At 37.1% G+C, this 21,648-nt stretch overlaps 1 protein-coding gene across 1 annotated transcript in view; it reads left to right on the top strand.

The window, feature by feature from the left end:
• The window catches only part of SH3BP1 (SH3 domain binding protein 1), a 1,277,628-nt gene that overhangs the window by 731,076 nt on the left and 524,904 nt on the right, over positions 1-21,648 (top strand). The window contains exon 9 of the mRNA XM_044063342.1: positions 14,350-14,443. Within this exon, the coding sequence (XP_043919277.1) occupies positions 14,350-14,443 (94 nt within the window). The remainder of the gene's footprint in view (positions 1-14,349; positions 14,444-21,648) is intronic.

Below are 21,648 nucleotides of genomic sequence, written 5' to 3'. Positions count from 1 at the left end.
TCTAACATCCTTGCATGCTCTCCATGACTATTTAAGCCAACAAAAAAAAAAAAAGAAATGAAACCACTGTGATATGAAACTCTGAATGCTCACTGTGTGCCTGATTGACAGTACAAACACCTTCCTTAGTGACCACTGTTTACAGGCCAAAGAAATTCAATATCCACACCACTGAATCCTAATATGTGGCTAGCCCACTCAATAAATATATGATGTGGATATCCCACCACTGCCCCTAATTAATATGTGATGCCCCAACGCTTGCCTAGTAATCAAGGAGTCTCAATCCTCACCACTGGCAGCAGTGGTGGATCTACACACTAGGAGGATGACAAGTACACACACAGTAAATTGCAGTTTCCCGTAAGAGCACACAGAGACCACAGTCAGTCTGGGATGGTTTCTCCCTCTTTCTCCAGATCCCCAATAACAGTCCCCACTGGAACAGCTATAGAGCTGAGTCCTTAGCCAGGGCTTTCCAAGCCAAGTCATCCAACACTCTCTCTGCCCAACCAGTTCTTCATGTCCCTGCCCAAGTAACCAACACACGCACACACTTTGAGGTTTGGGTTATATACAAACACACACACACACACACACCTGGGAAAGACTGGAACAGGTGTTCTAGCCATGCCCCTTTTTGCCCAGACTATAAGGTAGTTATCATTGCCACCAGCCATGTCCTCATCAGCTACTTTAATGCCCTTAACAAAGGGTGTCCAATCTTACTGTGTAATGTTACTATTAATACTTATGGTAGTTTGACCAAGTGCAAAGCTATTAGGAGTGGCACACAGTGTCACCAAATAAATATGTAAGTACTCTCAGAACTTAAATATGTCTCACAAATATCAGCCACAATGAAAAGTTTAAGTATATGTAATAATAAATAATAAAATAACAAGAAAATACTCAGTAAATAATCACAATTACATCAGAGTTCAAAATCACAGGAAATATTTAAAACAACATTGCACAACAGTCTCAAATAAATAAAGAAAACATCTAAGTTATACTTCACTATATTCCTGACTGTATCTAAGAGAAATTACTGTACCTTAGTTATCTTACTTACAGAGAAACAAGGCAGATGTGGTGAGTGGATGTTCTTGTCAGGTCAAAGACAAAATACAAAATGCCCTGTCTCTCTCAGAGAGTTCTTACATTAATATCCCAAATATTACTGCTGGGATAGCTTGCAGAATGACATATCGTCTTGTCATCTGACTCTATCCCAGGTGAAACCCCCCACTGATACTGCTGGTAGAATTCAGCATCTACCTGTGAAAATATATAGACCTCAGATCTTTTGGCAAATGGTAGAAGTTGTAAAATAATTTACATTCCTCACCATTTAAAGACAATATAAAAAACGTCTAGTTCATAGGTTCATAGGTTCATAGGTAAGTACTAGGCTATCGGCCCTAGGGCCCATACAAGCCTAGACAAAAAATGTACCCTGGCTTTCACCACCCAAGAAAAATATTTTCCTGTGCCCCTGCTCTATATATTATGTCTCTTGTTGCACTGAAACTGAAAGATAACATCTCTATTTATGGCCCAGCCATCAAGTAATTCAATGTCAACTATTCTGAAGCTAATGTCTTTTGTTGCAGTTTCCATTGTTAAAATATATACATCTAAACAGTTACATTAGAGTATATACTTTTCTGCTCAGTACTTTACAAAATATCTCTTTAGCACACGTCTGTACAATATGACATACAGTTCTAATACATCTGTAACTCAAGCATCTTACATGAAGCATGTTGACATTCACAAATGACACATAACCATTTATAACATTCCAGACAGCTGTGCTGGCATAATCTCCCTTCTGTTACACTTCTATATAAATCATGTTAATATTCACAAATGACATATAATTATTTACAAAATTACAGCTAGTTAGCTGGCAGTATTTCCTTTTGTGACAGTCGGATGCTGCTTAGGTTCTCTTACAGCTGCACCATAGATAACAGTAAAATTTACACATTTCAGTCTTTGTTAATGGTACTTAAAAATTACCAATAAAACTGGTTTCAGTCTTGCTTAGAAACTGTAAACAAGTAAGTGACATTTTAGGATAACTAACCCCCAAAGTATAAGATGCAGTGTTCTTACTGTTTGCTGTCCTACATACTCTAGTCTAATAGTAGTTACTTACAACATAATACAATTACAGACACTTGATATACTTGGCAGTAACATTATACAGCAAAACAAAACAAAACACACATCAAAGACATCCACCATCCTAACCCCAGCAAGTACCATCTTGTTTATGCCATGAGAGCTTAAACTTAGGCTGCTGTGTTAACAATCAGATAGATAACTAACATCAACAAATGTACACACACACACACACACACACACACACACACACACACACACACACACATGCATACACACATATATGCAGTCAGAATAGGTACTACTATAATGATATGTGTACACACAAGAAAAAATGTTTCCTAAATAGTACACTCCTAAAATGTATCTGATGCAAGGCATACTCTCTAAGACACCATTTGCAGATAGGAACCAAACAGTTTGTCACTCACTTTGTCTTGTGGGATCAGTTGCATCATTTATCCATGCAAAACAGGAGAAACATGTCATTTGTTGGCATTTATTGCTGGCTGCAAAGTATGCAAGTTGAGCAGAACCTGTCTTGCACACTTTGCAAGACCATTTCAATTTGCATGCCTCCTCTCTGCCTAGTACGCCCACTGCACATTGCACTTTGGTAGAAAGGCTCAAGATAACACATGTTGATGTGATAATCTATGGAGGAGGTCCAAGGGTGTTATGTATATAACTATCCTGGCATTCTGCCAGTTAGAGATCTTGTATAGTATGGAAATCATAGATGCTGAAACTACGCAAATGTTGGGCAAAGTAGGAATCCAAAGGCATAAGTGGGCACAACATTTTTCTGCCATACACCTATTCATTTCAAGGGTGCAAATCTGTATGGGGTAAATTAGAGTGACTTTATTCTGCAGATACAGCCAATGTAATTAAGTTGTGTTGTGTTCTGTGTACATGTGTATGTGCATGTGTGTGTGTGCCTCTTTGCCAAGGCGTGTGTGTGTGTGTGTGTGTGTGTGTGTGTGTGTGTGTGTGTGTGTGTGTGTGTGTGTGTGTGTGTGTGTGTGTGTGTGTGTGTGTGTGTGTGTGTGTGTGTGTGTGTGTGTGTATGCTTGTGTGCATATGCATGTGTGTGGATGTGTGTGTAATGGTGTGTGAGTGTGTCTGTGAACATCTGTACATGAATGACTACTGAGTGTCATTGTATATGTGCATGAGTGTCTGTGTATGTGTGTGAGTGCATGGTGTTGGATTGGGGTCATTGCTTGTACATAGTCCTTTTAGTACCTATGCAAAATGCATAGTGGAACAAGTCCTACTCATTCAAGTAGCTGGATAATAAGGTGTTTCCCTTCTGGGAATGCTGAGGGCTATGAATCAGTAAATGTTACTGCAACACACCACAGATATTCAGAGCATTGTTATAAATATTGACCATTCTCTATTGCTGTAATGAAATGCTCATGCAGTGGATTCTGTTATTAAGTTCATGAATATTTGGAAATTCAGCTTGTCATCAAGACACTGTATAGGACCCTAAATGAAATACCAGCACTGGTAGGGGTTTAGTAGAATCTAGAACAGAAGTTGCCATTAAGAAAGGAATAATTAGTACAGCATATAAAATATTGCATGATAACTATAAGACTCAATTAGAGGAGGTTAGGAAGTATTGGGAAGAGAGATAAGCTGTTCATAAAGAAACAATTGGGGGATATATGTATGTCTCCCAGATATGCAACAAAATCCAGAAGATTTAGGAGCTTTGCCTGGAAGTGTTTACAAAGGTAATTTTTATATCCCAGGCAGAGTCCAAATAGTTTTTCCTCAGGTAGATAGCAAAAGTTGGAGGTATGATGGGGAAGAAAGAGATAACTGTCAACATATTTTCCTGGAAGTGTAATGAGTTGGCAGACTTTAAAGATTTTCTGCAGACTGCTCTGTCAGAGATGCTAGATGAGCAAATTGGAGTAGTTGGGGAAATTGCTTTTTTTTTCGAACTATGATACAGACTCAGAATTGCCTGGACATAATAAGGCCTTGCTGAGTTTAATTATGATGGCTGCCAAAAAAGCAATTACTAGAAAATGGAAATCAAAGTTTAAACCAACTTTATTAGAAGTAGTGTAGATAGTAACAGAGATAAAAACAACTGGAACTGGGATCTTTAGAAAAGGGTAGGAGCAAATTGCATAGGAAAAAGTGGGAAATGTTGGATCAAGACATGCAGAGGATGAACAAGGTTTAAAAGAAGGCAGGATTTGAATGAGCTATGTAATGATTCACTAACAGTGCCTGGATATTTTAAAAGTGAGGTATAATGTTTGCAGCTACAGTTGTGTTGGCACAGTTTGGAATGTATTATGTTTGTAACTGAGATTGTGTCGCTATAGTTTGTAATTTATATAAATGTAACATGGCCTATGTCGTACATGATAATTTAAAAAAAGATGTTTCTTGTTATAAAAAAAGACACTGCACAGGATTTCCATAATACTGGACCTTAGAGTTCCCTGCATACAAAACAAGCAAGAAACAGAGACAATATACAGAAGGAAACCATATTTACTTTTCATATAAATGGCCAACTTCTCCAAGATGCAAAACAAGAAAAAGTATTATTTAATTTAGATATGAAATACAAAGCACAGAACAGGAAGTGCCCCACATTTGTTTACGTACACAGACTACAGAGCTTTCAATAGGGTTTCAGGTTTTTTTTACATCAAATAATGAAAAAGCTGGTATAGCTGATAGCAATTCAACTAATCTGGCTGTATCATCTTATGGTTCAAACAAATATTCATATCTCTGGAACTTTAAATGTTACTAGAAAACTGTAAATGGCAAAGGATTCAGGATAGATTAAACTTTACACTAATTAATGCTTTAAACTAGATTTTATAAGCTAAAATAAAGGCAGTAAATTTTGTAATGTTGTATAAACAGCTTATGATATCTCATTAACTATTCAAGCAAGACACATACCACCAGCAGGATTTTCTTCATGCAACTGTGAGCTTTTATATGACAATATGCAGTTCTGTCTGTGTTATCTGAATGTTGAGATTTTGGGGAAATATGACAATTATTACAATATTATTATTTTATTATTTTTTATTTTTTATTTATTTTTTATTTTACATTTGTTAACTGGGCTAGTCTAGCTGGATATATGTCCATTTTCAGTAGAGGCCCGGGGAGAAAAGCTCCAAGCATGAACAATGACAAAGTTAACAATGTATAGAAACATAAAGGATTACATTACAGTCTAATATTAGTCTTAAAAGGAATAATAATGATACATTTTTGAACTACAACAGTTAACAATTTATAGAAACATACATGACTACAGTACAGAGTAGAATTAGTCTAAAAGGAGTAATAATAATACATTTTGAATTATAGCAGGTTTAGTAGAAATTCTACTAACTAATTATACAACACACAGTACAAGGTATGAACAAGTCTCAGGTAGGGAAGAGAACACAAGTGTTATTGTCATCATTCAAAGAAAGAGAAGTAACTTGTGTTGGAGACTTAGGTTAAAGGAGTAGGGAAAGGGGTAAGTAAAATAGTAAAGACAAATCTCAGTCTGGATTAGTGCATGGACAAAGCCAATGAGTTTTTAGATGTTCTTTAAGATGTTTTTTAAAAAGAGAAGTAGAAGCAAGGGTAGATAATTCTGAGGGAAGCTGGTTCCAGATTTTTCCTGTAGTGTTTGTGAAGAGTGAATCCCCAGCTTTGTTATTAGCTTTATTTGAGGAAACTAGAAGCTTATTAACAGAGCGGAGTGTGGATAGATTTGTATAGGGTGTAATTAGATTAGTGAGGATAGGTGTGTTGTTAGGGTGGTGTAGAATCTTTTGAGTAATAAGTAATTGTTGACAGAGTATATGTTTTTTCAATTCTAGCCATCCTAGTTGTTTGAGCTTAAGGCAGTGGTGAGTTTTAAAGGGGGAGCTTGTGATGTATCTAGCTATGCTATTATAACAGGTGGAGAGTTTTGAGAGGTTATTTTTGGAAAGGTTAGTATATATAACACAGGCATAGAAAAGGGTAGAAATGAGGTGGGTTTGGGCAATAGTTTTCTTTACAGAAGGGGTAAGGAAGGCTTTGATTCTATAGAGGGTACCAAGTTTTTTGTTAACAGACTTTATAGTGGAGTTGATGTGTTCATCATAGCTGAGACGATTATCAATTGTTACACCTAGTAGGCGGGTTGTGGTATCTGGGGTAATGTTGGTACCATTGTTAGAGGTTATAGAGAAGAATGGAGTAGGTGATTTGTGAGTAGGGGTGAAAAGCAGTAATTTAGTTTTTTTAGGATTTAGGAGGAGGCAGTGTTGCATAAACCAGTTTTCAACATTTTGAAAAACAGTTTGGGTAAGGGAGTGACGGTACAGATTAAGGCGGAGTTGTCGGCATATTGAATACATGTGGCTTGAGGTATGTTGTTGTGTAGATTGTTAATAAATAAAGAAAAGAGAAGGGGACCTAGGATAGAGCCCTGGTGTACTCCAACATTGACTGGTAGTAGCGAAGACAAATTGTTCTGCCAAAGTACTGCTTGCTGTCTATTTTCCAGATATGACTTAAACCATTGTATAGCTTGAGGGTTGAGAGAATGGGTATTTAGTATGTCTAGTAGTAAGTTATGGTTAACCATATCGAAGGCTTTCGACAGGTCAATAAATAGAGCAGCGGAAAATGAGTTATTGTTGCGATTTTTATTTATGGAGTCTGTAAAGGATAAGAGGACAGTCGATGTGCTATGGAATGGTCTAAAGCCATGTTGGCAGTTTGCAAGTAGGTTATTTTGTAGTAAGTGGTTAAGTAATTGTTTGTGAACACACTTTTCCATGATCTTAGCTAAAGGGGAGAGTAAGGCAATAGGGCGATAGTTTGAAAGCTCAGTAGAAGGACCACCTTTGTGTAGCGGGATGATATGGGATATCTTCCATAGATCAGGGATTTTGCCTTCTGAGATAGTTCTGTTAATAATGATGGAGATGGGATAGGCTATGGCTTTTGTGGCTATTTGTAGGAATTCAGATGGGAGATGGTCAGCAGAAGGGGTGCAATGTTTCAGTTTTTGAAGTAGCTTACAGATGAGGGATGTAGATACCGGTTGTATCTGAAAGGTAGGTAGTGAACTATTGCAAGTATTAGTTTGGGAAGTAGTGAAAGGAGGTAAAGAATTAGCCAAGGTTAGAATGGCTTCAGTAAAGTAGTTATTAAAGACATCAAGGATCTGGGTGGAGTTATTATGGTTGAAACCAGTTGGGTCTGGAGTAGTGGTGTTGCCTGGCTGAAGAAGTTTGTTTATTCCAGACCAAAACTTTTGAGGAATTTGTTGGCTGGTTTGTTGTAGTTGAAGGTAGAAATCTTTTTTTATCTCTAAGAATATCCTTCTTGGTGGCATTTCTTAGCTGTTTATAGTGAAGGTGGTTTGTCGGGCATTTGGTAGCTCTCCATTTTGCCCAGATTTTATTTCTAAGGAATATCTTCTGCCTGGTTTGTTTTGTGAGCCATGGGGCAGGTTTGTTTTTATTCTAGTAGTGCGAAAAGGTGCATGGCAGTCAAGGATTTGAAGAAAGTTAGTATTAAAGTAAGTAACGGATTCATCAAGTTCAAGATGGGTTAGTGGTAACCAGTCACATGCTTGCAAATCAGTTAGGAAGCTGTCTGGATTAAAGAATTTTTTTGAGCGGGAGGTTTTGATGTTATGAGTGGTTGGAAGATGGACTTTTTGTCTAATAATGTAGGTAAGCATGTCGTCGCTAATGTCATCTGGAAGGGTTCCTGGAGTATAAGTTTCAGGGTGGCTATTAATAAGGATCCAATCCAGAGTAGTTTCCTTATTGCTAGGTTTGTGGATTCTTGTAGGAGTTGTTATTAATTGTTTGAAACCAAAGAGGTATATGTGATTCGTAGGATTCATAGAACTGCCAGTGGACCAGTCTATGTTGAAGTCACCAAGTACAATGGTCTCCTGGGGTAGTTGGGTAGAGAGGTGATTGAGTAGATTCTCAAGAGTACTGGTATTATTACCTGGGGGTAGATACATACAGAGTAGATAGATGGATTTGGAATTATTGATTTGGAGTTTGGTAGTTAGGATTTCAGAATTGGTGGCAAATGATGGAAGCACATTAATGTGGAAAATTTGGAGGTTAGATTTTATAGAGAATGGCTATACCTCCACCTTTTTTGGTTTTATGGTCATTTCTAAGGATGCTATAACCCGGAGGCGTAATTTCCTGGTCTAGAGTAGATGGTTTAAGCCAAGTTTCCGTAAGACATAGTATGTCAAATGAGTGTACATCAAGGAGAGCATGTAGATGGGAAATTTTATTGTTAACACTTCTAATGTTAAGGTGACCTATGAAGAGGGAGTTGCATGGTTTTGTTAGTGTTGAGACTGTAGGTAATGTTAAGTTGATTGGGTTATTGGTATAGTTATTACTGGGGGCAGGGTTTGGATGAATATCACCGTCTAGGAGGGAGTGTTGCTGGGGGTGTTGTAGTGATTTAAGGAGTTTATAGTGGTTATTAAGAGTCTTTTTGGAAGAGAAATAGGTAATGTGGGTTGCTCTGTGAAATTTTGGTAGCATATAGTTGGACTTACAGGTTATGTTGCTGTGATTAAGGGAGAAGATGAAATAGGGTGTTAGTGTTTGATGGATGTAATGATTGTGTTCAGGGAGAGAAAGATACTCAAAGCAGGTGAGTAAGTAAGATATGGTAAGACAGGCCATTGTGGTGGTTAAGAGTAGTATGTTTAAGAGGATACGTTTATTTGATGGGGCCATGGTAAAATGTAATTATAAGTAGGGAAATGACAGTATAAATAGGTGTTGTAGAAAGAAGAAGGGAGTTATGGAAGGGATAGAGCAGGGTACAAAATAATGAGGGAAGAGATTAGAGGAGATTGAAAATGAGGTAGAGTTGGGAAGGAAAGTAGTGTAGTGGATGGATAGCAAGGGTTGGGGGTGGTATAACAGGAAATTGAGTAGTTCTAATTAGTAGAGTGAGATAAGGGAGTGGCCTGGGGATGGAGAGGTGAGTGATAGGATATGAAGGAAGGGGGAGTGGTTAGTGAAGTATATGACTAGGACCTCTGGGGGGTGGGTGGGAATTGGGGATAGGGTAGGGGAGTGTAGTGAGCCCGCAGGGCAAACAGAGTGGGTAGAAACAGGCAAAGGAGCATACAAATACAAATAGTATACAAATAATATTCAATATCCCATTAGCTGTATTAGACAGAGGTCAAATATCAATACAATTGTGTTTGCCATCATGTAGGCATGTAGCAAGTAACACGGTTTTAGAATTATTATTGCAAATATGAATGAACAATATTTGATGCGTAGAGGCGTCAGTAGGATGTAAATGCAGAAACGCCTGGAGGTGCACTCGGCTGTAATGAGTAGGATTTGTAAATGTTGATTAAAAAGTAAATGTAACAGTAAGACACTGCTAATTTATGTCAATGCCTTGAAATTTTGATTCTTAACAAAATATAATTATTTAGACAATGAACCAGGGTTGAGGTTAAATATGAATGCAAGGCAGTCCACTCATGTATCAGCAACAGAAACATCTTTAATAAAAAAACAGATTTAAGTGCTTTCATCTGTAATAGACTTCCTCATAATCTGGTGAGTCAAACAAACAGTCCGGATTAACTAATCTTTTTGACTGTGCAAACACTGACACAAACCGAGCATGAGCAGTAATGCAAAATACACACATAGAATAAATGTAGAAACGTCACACAAAAACACATAATTTGCTTAATCTATTTTTAAAGCTGTTCTCTTGCTGATACCCTAGTGGATTGGTTTGCATTCCTATTTTACCACAACCCTAGTGCTTGTCACTGTGGTTGTAACAGAATAATTATTATACTATATGTCTGTTGCAAATAGGAACCATTTTTGTTGAAAATGATGTAGCTCTTTATGTTTATATATGTTGATATGCATATTATTACATTTTCAATCTTAATAGTTTTGCAAGTGATATATATATATATATATATATATATATATATATATATATATATATATGTATGTATATTCATAGGTTCATGGTTGATTACTAGTTTAATGACCCTAAAGGGCCTTTTTAAGCCTATCCATGCTTCCCAACTGTATTCAGCTTATAATGATACCACTCATTTTAAGTTGGCAGACCAAGGGTAAATTTATGCTTACCCATTCACTGATCCAAATTACAATTGAATAAATGCAAGGAAGAACTCTGATTCACATGGATGAGAAGCCTATTCCAGAGAAGGGTAGTCTCAGAGACACATACCTGTCCATCCAACATGTTTATTTATGCTATATATGTGATTCAGATCCCTAAATTGGGATCTTCTGATACTCTTGATTCTACGGATGTGAAATCGGACATAATAGCTGGATTGGAGCCTGCTTTCAAGGACAGGCATAGATCACCCCTCAGTACTCTATAGGAAACCAAATACAAGGATAAGGCCTTGATGTGGTTCATGTAGGGCATGTTTGCTATGCCATGTATTATTTTTGTGAGGAACCTCAGAGGGCACTCCAGTCGTTGAATATCCCTGGTCAGGTACATACTGATGTGGCATTGTACTCAGCGACTGATCTGATGAGGGTGAGTACAATGTAAAAGAGACATCTTTGGACCTAGATGCCATACAGTTGCTTATAAGTTGTACAACATAGAATGATCTCCTTACTGCAGTAGACACATGATGGGTAAACACCAAGACAGTGTCTATGTTTTTTATTTTATTTACTTATTTATTTATTTAACATTTGTCAGCTGGGAAAGTTCATCTAGGACAGAGTCTATTTTCAGCGGCAGCCTGGGGGAGAAATGCTCCAGATACATGCATTTATAATTCCATGACCATATGGTCAACCCATAGGGATATCAATGCAGTAACTTCCAGGGGTGTTGTCTTTCTAAAAGATACTATTATGCAGTTTCTGGCATTGAGTTTCAGACCATGACTCTGATTTCGGTTATTGTTGTGTCAGGCTCTCTAACAGGATGCTTGTGTCTTTGGGAGAATCCTACAACTGTGCCTAGTTTGCAGTCATCTGCAAACTTTGTCAGCCAGTGGCCATTGATGTTGGATTTGATTCAGAGAAGTAGATGCCAAAAAGGACAGAATGCAGCATTGAATCCCAGGGGACTTTGCTAGCAACTGGGATTTTTGTGGAGGTAGTCTCACTTATCTGACTTCTTGTGTACCACCTGTAAGCCAGCTAGCTGTACAGTAGGTGATATAAGAAGTTCATACCTTGGCTTGTGAGCTTGTCTACAATGCCTGAGTGGAGTATTGTGCTGAATTTTTTGGCCAGGTTGAGGTAGGTAATATGTACCATTTTGCCCTCATTGATTGCTTTGGTCTTCTTCTCGAGTAGGCATGACCTGCCCTTAATGAAACCAAACCGGGTTTGATTCAATCTCTGAAGGTTTCTTATGTCATTATTTATCATGTCCATGATGATTTTTTTTACGTGGCCTTACATATAAGACTATTAAGACTTATAGATTGGTAGTTTCCTAGGTCCATGAATAACCCGTCCATGTGTAGAGGGATAACATCTGCAGTTCTCAACTTGTTTGGCACAAAGCCTGTTTGGTGGCTAAGACTGTGGGCCAAAAAGGTCATGTTTAATGCTATTAAGGAGGCTTTCTGGGATGTTATCAGGTTCCTTTGAGAGCTCATTGAGAACCTTTTCCCTAGTGATAGCTGGGGAGCTGATATTTCTTGAGAAGTGTCCAGGGGGAAAACAGGGGAAAACTGGAGCTAATTTATTGGCCAGTGGATATGCTATTTGCTCTGGCTCAATATAGGTACCTCAGTTCACAATTAGTTCAGCACATTGCTGTGTATTGCCATTGAGTTTTTGGACATAGCTAAAGAATGCCTTGTGGTTGTCCTAGACTGGAAGGATAATGTTATCTCAAATTTGTCTTGGGTAGACATAATCAGTCCCCTGAGTTGTTTATTTAGTTTGAGAGAGCTTTTACAATGGTGGGCATTGCACTTTCTATTTTTGGCCATGATTTTCTTCCTTTAGTTATAAAACCTATCTGTGCTGAATTCCACTATGGCGATTTGTTTTTAGAGTTAGTCCTATACTTATTTTGGGTAGGTACCATTGCATCTTTGCAGCTATACAAATGATTGTACAGAGTATTTGTGAATTATTCTATATAGATAGCAGTGTTTCCTGGGTTTGAGGAGGGCTTGAAATTTAGCCAGGGTGTCACATAAAAATTGGAAGTTAGCCTTGAAATAATTCCCAAAAGCACCAGGGTTACCTGATGCCCCAGGTTTTATTTTTATTTCGAAGGACATAGCTTTATAACCTAACCTGACCAGGGAGAACATTACACTCAGGGGAGTGCAATGTTCCTCCATGTTGGAGAGGACTAGATCATGGATATTTGTCCCCTAGGAGGCAGACGTACTAGTTGTTCAGGGCAGTCATGTTGACAAAGTCCATGAATCTTTAAGCCTGCAAGTTTGAGGTCATATATGATTCCCATTCTTCAGTGTGGTAGTTGAAATCACTCATAATTATAGTGTTGGGTTGAATGAAGAGTGAATCAAGTTCATTTAAAAAAGTGGTATGTACTTCATGGGTCATAGAGGGGGAGCTTTATACATTCTGTATATATGTGTATGTATGTATATGGACATGTATGTGTGTGTGTGTGTGTGTGTGTGTGTGTGTGTGTGTGTGTGTGTGTGTGTGTGTATATATATATATATATATATATATATATATATATATATATATATACACACACACACACACACACACACACACAAACACACATATGGATCTACTGTACTTCATCAAAAGAACATTTCTTCGAAAAAGAACAGTAGGCCCACACTTACACAAAAGTGCACTTAACCAAAAGTGCACTTTCGCGAAGAACATTTCAATAAACCGACCAGGAACACCAAAACAATGTTTTTGCAGGGGATCAAGCCCCCCTGAAGCCCCCATGTGGGGGCCTGTGCCCCCTACTTAAATATACCAACTCCGAGATTTCACTACAGTAGGGAAACAGGTAAATTCCCTTTTTCCCACTGTAGTGTGCTTCGGCACCTCAGTGTTCCTTAACGGTTAAATGCACTTTCATGTAAGTGTGGGTCTACTTCTCTTTTTCGAAGTGATGTACTTTCGATGAAGAGAAATAGACCCATACATATATATATAATATATATATATATATATATATATATATATATATATATATATATAGAGAGAGAGAGAGAGAAAGAAAGAGACACATTTTATATATCAGATAAGCAAGACAGAGAAAGAGAGATAGAGAAAGACAGACAGACAAAGAGAGCATGTTTATTGGTGTTCAGTGGTGAAGCTGATGTTTTTCCACTGAATCCCTTGTTAATTAAACAGAACATCAGACAGGTTTTATTTCAGTGAGTGACTATTTCATCGCATGCTACTGCTTAGTAAGTATCCTTATTCTTCTTGGGACATGAGCACTGTGTGAGGACCTGCTATATCTACTGTTTGCTTCAGAAACATATCTACAGCCAGTATTGGCTCCACAGACTCCTGGTCATTTTTACACAACTCCTTTGGTACGGTGTTTAGAACCTGCACTTTAGGAGCAGAACATTCACTAGAAAGACCCCTAGCAAGGTATGCACTCTTCAGTATTTCCTTGTATATGTCTATTTGCTTCCTTCCCTGCTTAGTTTGGTGACTTTCTTGGAAACCTGTGCCATTGGACAGACCTGCTATATAAGAACTTTCAAAGTGAGACAGTGCAGATATGATAGATCTCTCCACTTCCATGTATCTTTGTGGGAATTCTAAAGCAGAACCCAGCTTCTCATCTGACAGTATACATATATGTAAACTATGGGCATTAACAAAAAAAATGTATGTGTTTTAGTAAATATTCTTATTAAACAATTATTTCTTTACCAGAATATTATTTTTTCACTTGGGGAAATGTACTGAGAACTGTTGTGGGAAGCATACCCTCTTTCCTAAGTACTAGAAATATAAGTTTAGGTTATGTCATGTGCACCCATAAATAATGGGTATTGAGATTTTACTTCAGGCTCTAAGCAACATCTTGAGATCCCATTAGCTAGACTCAGTTAAGAAGTCAGTCATAAAATATCGGGAGTGCTTATGCACCAGAACCTCTTCTGATAATAGTTTAATGTTTCCTTCCATATCTTCACAGCTCCTAGAACTTCAAGCTGAATATCACAGAAATTCATTAAAAGAACTGGAATCCATGCTCGTGGAAATTAAAGAAAACACCAGCAATACAACAGGTACAAAGTATATCTAGAGTCATGCACTTTACTTCCTTCCCAAAACTTTACAGATGTAGCTTTTTAACTACTTGGATCAGCAACTGTGCATTGATCTAATATTTTTTTTTTACTTTTAGCATACATTTTGATTTATAGAGTTAGAGAAATGTAACAGTGTGTTTAATGCTGAAAATAATTTGGAGAAGAGGACTGAAGTATGTGAAAACAAACAGTCCACAATGTAGACAATTCTTGCTCATCCGGCTGTCATGCATGCAACACATTGTGTTCTATAGTACGTTACACAGTTTGTCTGGCAGCAGGCAAGAGCGACATTGTTTACACTGTTTCATTTGAATGGCTTTACTGAATTTTCTAATACAACAGTTTAGAATATCTGCATCAAAATGTATTCTTCTTCTTCTTCTGGCTTTTCCAAGTTAGGGGTCACCACAGCAGATCACCTGTCCACTCATGATTTGCAGAGGAGTTTTACGGTGTTAAGTTGCCAGCCCGGCGCCCAATCTTCCACAGAAGGCACATCCATGCACTCACGCCTAGGGCCAATTTAGAGTGTCCAGTTCACCTACAGCATGTCTTTGGAATGTGGGACGAAACCAGATCACTCGGAGGAAACCCATGTGACCACAGGGAGGACATGCAGATTCCACACAGGAGGCACCCCAGCCAGGGATCAAACTGGAGAACCTCTTGCTGTGAGGCGGCAATGCTTACTGCTGCACCACCATGGCTGCCCTGTATCAGAATGCATTAATCTGAGTAATATTGCAACCGGACAGACTGCACCTATTTAGGTACACATACACACACACACACACACACACACACACACACACACACACACACACACACACACGCACGCACACGCACACACGCACACACAAACACACACGCACACACGCACACACACTTTCTCATTTATTTGGGCAGTAACTTGCTTTAGGCTGTGTTGCTCTTTAAATTATTTTAGTACACTTGCTAATACCAGTCAAACCAGCTGAAGTGGGTATCTAATAATTGCAATTTGTCCTGCCATGTGTATTAGTGACTCATCCAAGTTTTTGGATTAAATGTGTACAATATAATATAATATAGTATAATATGATATAATATAATATAATATAATATAATATAATATAATATAATATAATATAATAAAATATAATATAGCAGTTAGCACAGGGGATTAAGGCTGTGAGATGTTAATGACCCTGTTCCTGTAGCCCAGGGTTTGAGTTCCTCATCCTTCATTTGTGTACTGTGTGACTGAGCAAATCACTTAACAAGGCAGTGTTCCAAGGTTGCCCCTGAAAATGGATAATTATACCAGGGGGCCCTGTTAACAAATTATGCATATATAAAATGCATGCCAAACCAATAAGCTTGAGTGAACCTTATGTAATTATTAATTTGAGCTGTACTGAGCTTTTCTTTTCAATGCTGGACTGATGTGGGTTCTAGTCATATTACAGAAAACAGTTCTCATGGTCGTCTGGAAACAGTGCAACACCTATATGCAAATATACTGATCGCAGTTATTTGCAGTGATTACTTCAATGGAAAATACTAGGGCAGGGTAATATCAACTTTTGTAAAATGCTTAAAGTGGGAAACATAATTGTTTAGTTATATTGAAATTGCTACATTAAAATGTAAAATCTCAAATGACTTCAGACCTTTTCAGAAACTATGGATGAGCAAAGTTGTGTGCAAGCCCTCTAGGAGTACTGATAGAGGTAGTCATTGCAAATGGCACCCAGTGCAGCTATGTATAACGAGCTTTAAAAATATAAAGAAGTTTTATGTATTGCCTGTAGTGGTATCCTTATATGGACACCATGACTGTTTCTTTAAAAGGTGTGAAAGAGGAAGATAGGAAAGATGGAAAACAGGGAGATACAACAGTAAGGATACACAGAAGGAAAACATGCTGGAGGAGATGGGAGAAGACAAGATTCTATTTTTTTTTCACAGAGAATAGCCCCCCCCCCCTTATTTTTCATTTTTTTAAGAGGGAAGTTTGGGAATGAAGTATGGTAGAGGGCATAGGAGAGAGGGTTTTGAAATTGGGGAGGTGAAGAGGAGTTGTAGCCAAGCCCACCCTGGTCAGCAAGACCTCAAATGTTTCACCATGATGTTATAGAGACAGAGGCCTGGTATGGCTCTGTGGTCAGAATGACCAGGGCAGCCCAGTCTTGCACCTGCTAAAATAAAGATTCTACATGGGCCTAAGATGCCTCTTCACTGCCCACTCTACCATATCCTATACCAAGTCCCAAAGCTCACATGCTTTATGGCTTACTGGGCTGCACCATGTCAGGGTGCCTAGAGGAATGAAGCCACCATTCTGCCCCTGTGGGGAAATCTCTGGGCAGGGGCAGGTGAACCTTCCCTGACCTGGGAGGAATGTGTTTGGGCTAATCCTGGGATCTCTGGACCTATGGAAAAATGAACATAAATGGGAGTAAAAGGATAAAGGAAATATAAAGTAATCAGTATTGAGAATAAGAAAAAAGATGGGTAGAGAAACATACAAAATGGAGATAGTGAATTTGTTTAAATTTGGTGGAACATCAGCACATACTTAACAGTACTTACTTAGTGTCTAATAAGTGAAATGGTACTACATTTTTTCTTGTATAAAATGTTCTGCAAAATGTTATTATTAAGTGTCTAATAAGGTATAACATGGTCATATCATACCTTTATTTTAGTGCGAATATATTTTGCAATATCACGTAAGCAAGTGTAAGATATATAATGGTTATACATTTTACATTAAAAATAATATTCCACAATATGCTAGTGAAATGGATTGTTCTGGAATTCTGTATTAGTGTCATATTGTATTTCTGCAACTGTATTTCAGTATTACTTAGATCTGAATGATTACTTAAAAATATTACTTTTAGTCCATATTCAGCAGAATGCCTTGGTTAATCATACATATTTATTTCTGAAGCATGATTAATGTTCTAATACTCATGAGCACGTTTTCCATTATTCTTTGTGCCTGACTATGGTTACAGTTAGTCTCCTCTTCCGCTATAAAAATCAGAACAAAAGGAGGGCATGGTTATTAACCTGTCATATATGTGTATGCATGTCTATCTGATATGGTCGCATTTAGTAAACATCACAGTATACTTTTATACTGTAGATGCAAACGTCTTGAGAAGGAGGAATGTTTTCTGTTTATTCTGTTAGTTTTTAACTTCATATAAATACTGCTTCCTAGGTTTGTTTACTGCAAGTAAAAGTAGAAATATGTCATGACTTCCTCTGTTTTGTAACATTTCTTAACCTATTAGATGGGGGTAATTTTAAAATATTTGTATTCGTATTCATTTTAAGTGTGTGCTTTGTATTATACCTTGCATAGTTTACCTGTAGTTTCCTGAATATAAACAAACATGGGTTTAAGCAGGACACTTCTTAATTTCTGAAATAAAAAAAATGAACAATGCAGCCTGCATTACTTTCTGTGCAGGTCATTCAAATGATACTTTGCCCTCCACCACTTCTCTGCCTAGGGTGTGGTGGCCAACTCTGATCAGCCAACTTGAGCATGCAGCAAGTGTTTTAGAAATATTTACTGTCTTACAAAACTATCATATTAAGAGATAATTTCTGGCCTACACAGAACAATGTATTTTAAAAATATTTCTGCCTGCCAAGTAAATAATTCCTTAAGGAATATTTACTTTATATTTTAAGTATGTATGTACAAATGCATTAACCCATATGTACATATCTATTTGTGTATGTATGCTGATATCTATACTAATAAAGCTGATATATATATATATATATATATATATATATATATATATATATATATATATATGTGTGTGTGTGTGTGTGTGTGTTTTTGTGTGTGTGTGTGTGTGTGTGTGTGTGTGTGTGTGTGTGTGTGTGTGTGTGTGTGTGTGTGTGTGTGCGTGAGTGTGTATATATGCATGATCTAGCGCTCTCTTTCTCTCTCTCTCTCTCTCTCTCTATATATATATATATATATATATATATATATATATATATATAGTTCCCTATCAGAAGCCTGAAACACTATAAGCCTGAAAATCAAAATCCTGAAACCAAAAGCCTGAAAACTCAAAATCCTGAAAACCCAAAATCCTGAAACTCAAAATCCTGAAAACACAAAATAGACATACTGACGTCATTGTGGCTTTGCTATTGTTAGCCCTGTGGTGTTAGGTCATGCGTTGGGTTCAGGTAAGTGTGCGGTTGGTTTTATGTTAGGGTTAGTGGCGGTTTAAGTGAGTTAGGGTTAGGGCGCAGGTTAGGCATGTGTGCAGTAGTGACAAAAATTAGGGTTAGGGGCGGTTTAAGTGAGTTAGGGTTAGGGCGCAGGGCAGGTGAGTGTGCGATAGTGACGGACCTTAGGGTTAGGGTTAAAGTCAAGGTCAGTCGGTAGATATTAGTGTCTTTGTATTGGCATATTAGCATTATTTGTGTTTTCAAGATTTTGAGTTTCAGGATTTTGGGTTTTCAGGATTTTGAGTTTTCAGGCTTTTGGTTTCAGGATTTTGATTTTCAGGCTTATAGTGTTTCAGGCTTCTGATAGGGAACCGTATATATATATATATATATATATATATATATATATATATATATATATATATATTTATTACACATATATATATATATATATATATATATATATATATATATGCATACACACACATACATAGAGAGGGAGAGAGATGTCTAATATATAATAATATATATGTGTAATAAATATATATATATATATGTATATATATATATATATATATATATATATATGTATGTATGTCTGTGTGTGTGTGTGTGTATGTGTAGAGAGACAGCTAAAGGTATATATGTATATATATATATATATATATATATATATATATATATATATATATATACATATATATATATATATATATATATATATATATATATATATATATACATAGTTCTGAGTTGTAGTAGTTAATACTCTGGATATTGAATCCAGTGAATGGAATTCAAATCTAGTGAAATCTGGTGCATTTGAAGTTTTTTGGGAAGTGAGTTTGGCATAATGGTTAAGGTCTTAACATAGATGGAAGACACAGGATTTGATTTTGGGTAATGGCTATGCTTGAAATAATCTGCAGAGTAATAGCACAGTATTTACCTATGAGCCTATAAACATATACTTTTATACGTCTATATGCATACATATTTATAAACATAGGAGTGTATGTTTACAGATATGTATATCTTTGCTTATACCGTTTGCATAAAATACATATATGTATTATATACATCTCTGTGTCTCTCTCTTTCTCTGTGTGTGTGTCTCTCTCTCTCTTTTTTTTTTTAATTTCTCCAACTGTTTTGGGTTTCTAATATCTTGACAGGAATGGACCACATTCCTAAGTCAAAGTACAATTAAAGCTCTTGAAATTAGTATTGTTTCACTCTTTGATGTCAGCCAAAAGTGCTCTTCGCAGCACCCCCAGTGTGTGCAGTATTGACTCCTTGTGTAATTTGTACAGTTACGTGTATTGGTAGCATATCTAAATATGATTCTAGACTCTCTTTTATAAGACCTGTTGCTCCTACTACTATTGGAACTATATGGGTATCTTTCTTCCACATTGCTCTCATTTCTGCTTGAAAGTCCTGATATTTTATGAATGTGTGTCTCTCTGTGCACAGGACACTGTAGTCACTGGGTGTGTTGATTTCAATGATCAATGCTACTTTTGTCTTAATTTCTTGGACCACTACATCTGGTTTTCTAGCATCTACCTTTTGAACTGTTGGTAGTGGATGATCCCATGTGATGTAGACTTCATAATTTTCTATGATGCCTTGTAGCTCATGTTTCCAGTGCTTTTCAGCCACTTTAATACCATAATGTTTGCAGAATACCCAGTGCAACAGTCTCGCTACATTATTATGCCTTTCAGTATACATTCCTTCTGCCATTAGTATGTTGCAACCAGCAACGAGGTGTGCAACTGTTTCCAATTCTGTTTTGCAAAACCTACATTTGTCTGTTTCTCCCACATGTTCAATGGACTTTGTAAACCATGTACATAGTCCACTAGCTTGTGCCGCCAATATTAACCTATCATCTCTCGGTTTGAATTCACCTCTCCTTAACTATTCCTGTGTTTGTTTCTGATCAACATGAGGTTCTTCCAGAAGTTTTCTATACTTGCAACTATATTTATGCATTTTCCACATTTCTTGCCTTCTCATCTAATCTGTCACCTTATATTCTTTCTTTTGTTTTTGGCACATTCAGTTGCTGCCAGTTTTTTATCTACTTCTGGTTTGATTTCCATTCTTGCTTGACGCTGATATGTTTCTGTTAGATTAAGCAGAGAAGTCATCTTGGATTTATTCTCCTCATGTTTCAAAACTTTCACTACGTTTGGGTCTTGTGAGGTCATCAGATATGTGTGGAGTCCCACAATTGCAGATCTATACATATAATCAATTTCAAGGAGAACCATCCCTCCCTCAGAACAGGGAATATATAATCTTGGTATGCACTGACTTTTATAAATCATTTGATGATCATGAAGCATCCTTCTTGTTTTCCTATCTAATCGATCCAACACATTTTGGGGACAGTCAATTACAACAAAACTGTAAGTTAGGACAGGAAGAGAAAAACTGGTTTATAGCTTGGATTTTGTTCCTAGATGTCAGTGCTGTTTTCAGGACTAATTTAAGTCTTCTGGAATATTCCTTACTAAGTTTTATTCATATTTGTCCATGTTTTATTGTTGAACCTTCATCAATTCCAAAATATTTACACTCCTTCCTGCTCGTTTTTTTATATCACATTCTTGTCCCAAACTGATGTTTTCCTGGTGTTGCAGTTTTCCTGCTTTAAAGGTTGCTTTTGCACATTTATCAAGACCAAATGACATTCTTATATCATCTGAAAAAGGTTTGACAACTTGGAGTTGTGCTTTCAGTTCTTTATCTGATGAGCTATACAGTTTTAAATCATTGACAAAGAGAAGACGATAAGTCTTTACAATTTGTTGTTTTCTAAGAGCCAAATTATAGCCATGGCCTAAGCTGTTAAGTAGACAGCTTAATGGGTTAAGGGTAAGGAACAATAGCAGCGGTGACAGAGTCACCCTGGAATATCCCCCTTTGAATTTTTATCCCTGGGATAATAATTTGCCCTTTATCATGGCTTA

Source organism: Protopterus annectens, chromosome 1.part0 (genome assembly GCF_019279795.1).
Source record: "Protopterus annectens isolate FY-2018-M chromosome 1.part0, PAN1.0, whole genome shotgun sequence".
NCBI lineage: Eukaryota > Metazoa > Chordata > Ceratodontiformes > Protopteridae > Protopterus > Protopterus annectens.
Note: the sequence above shows the minus strand (reverse complement) of the source record. Positions and strands in the feature narration are given on the sequence as shown.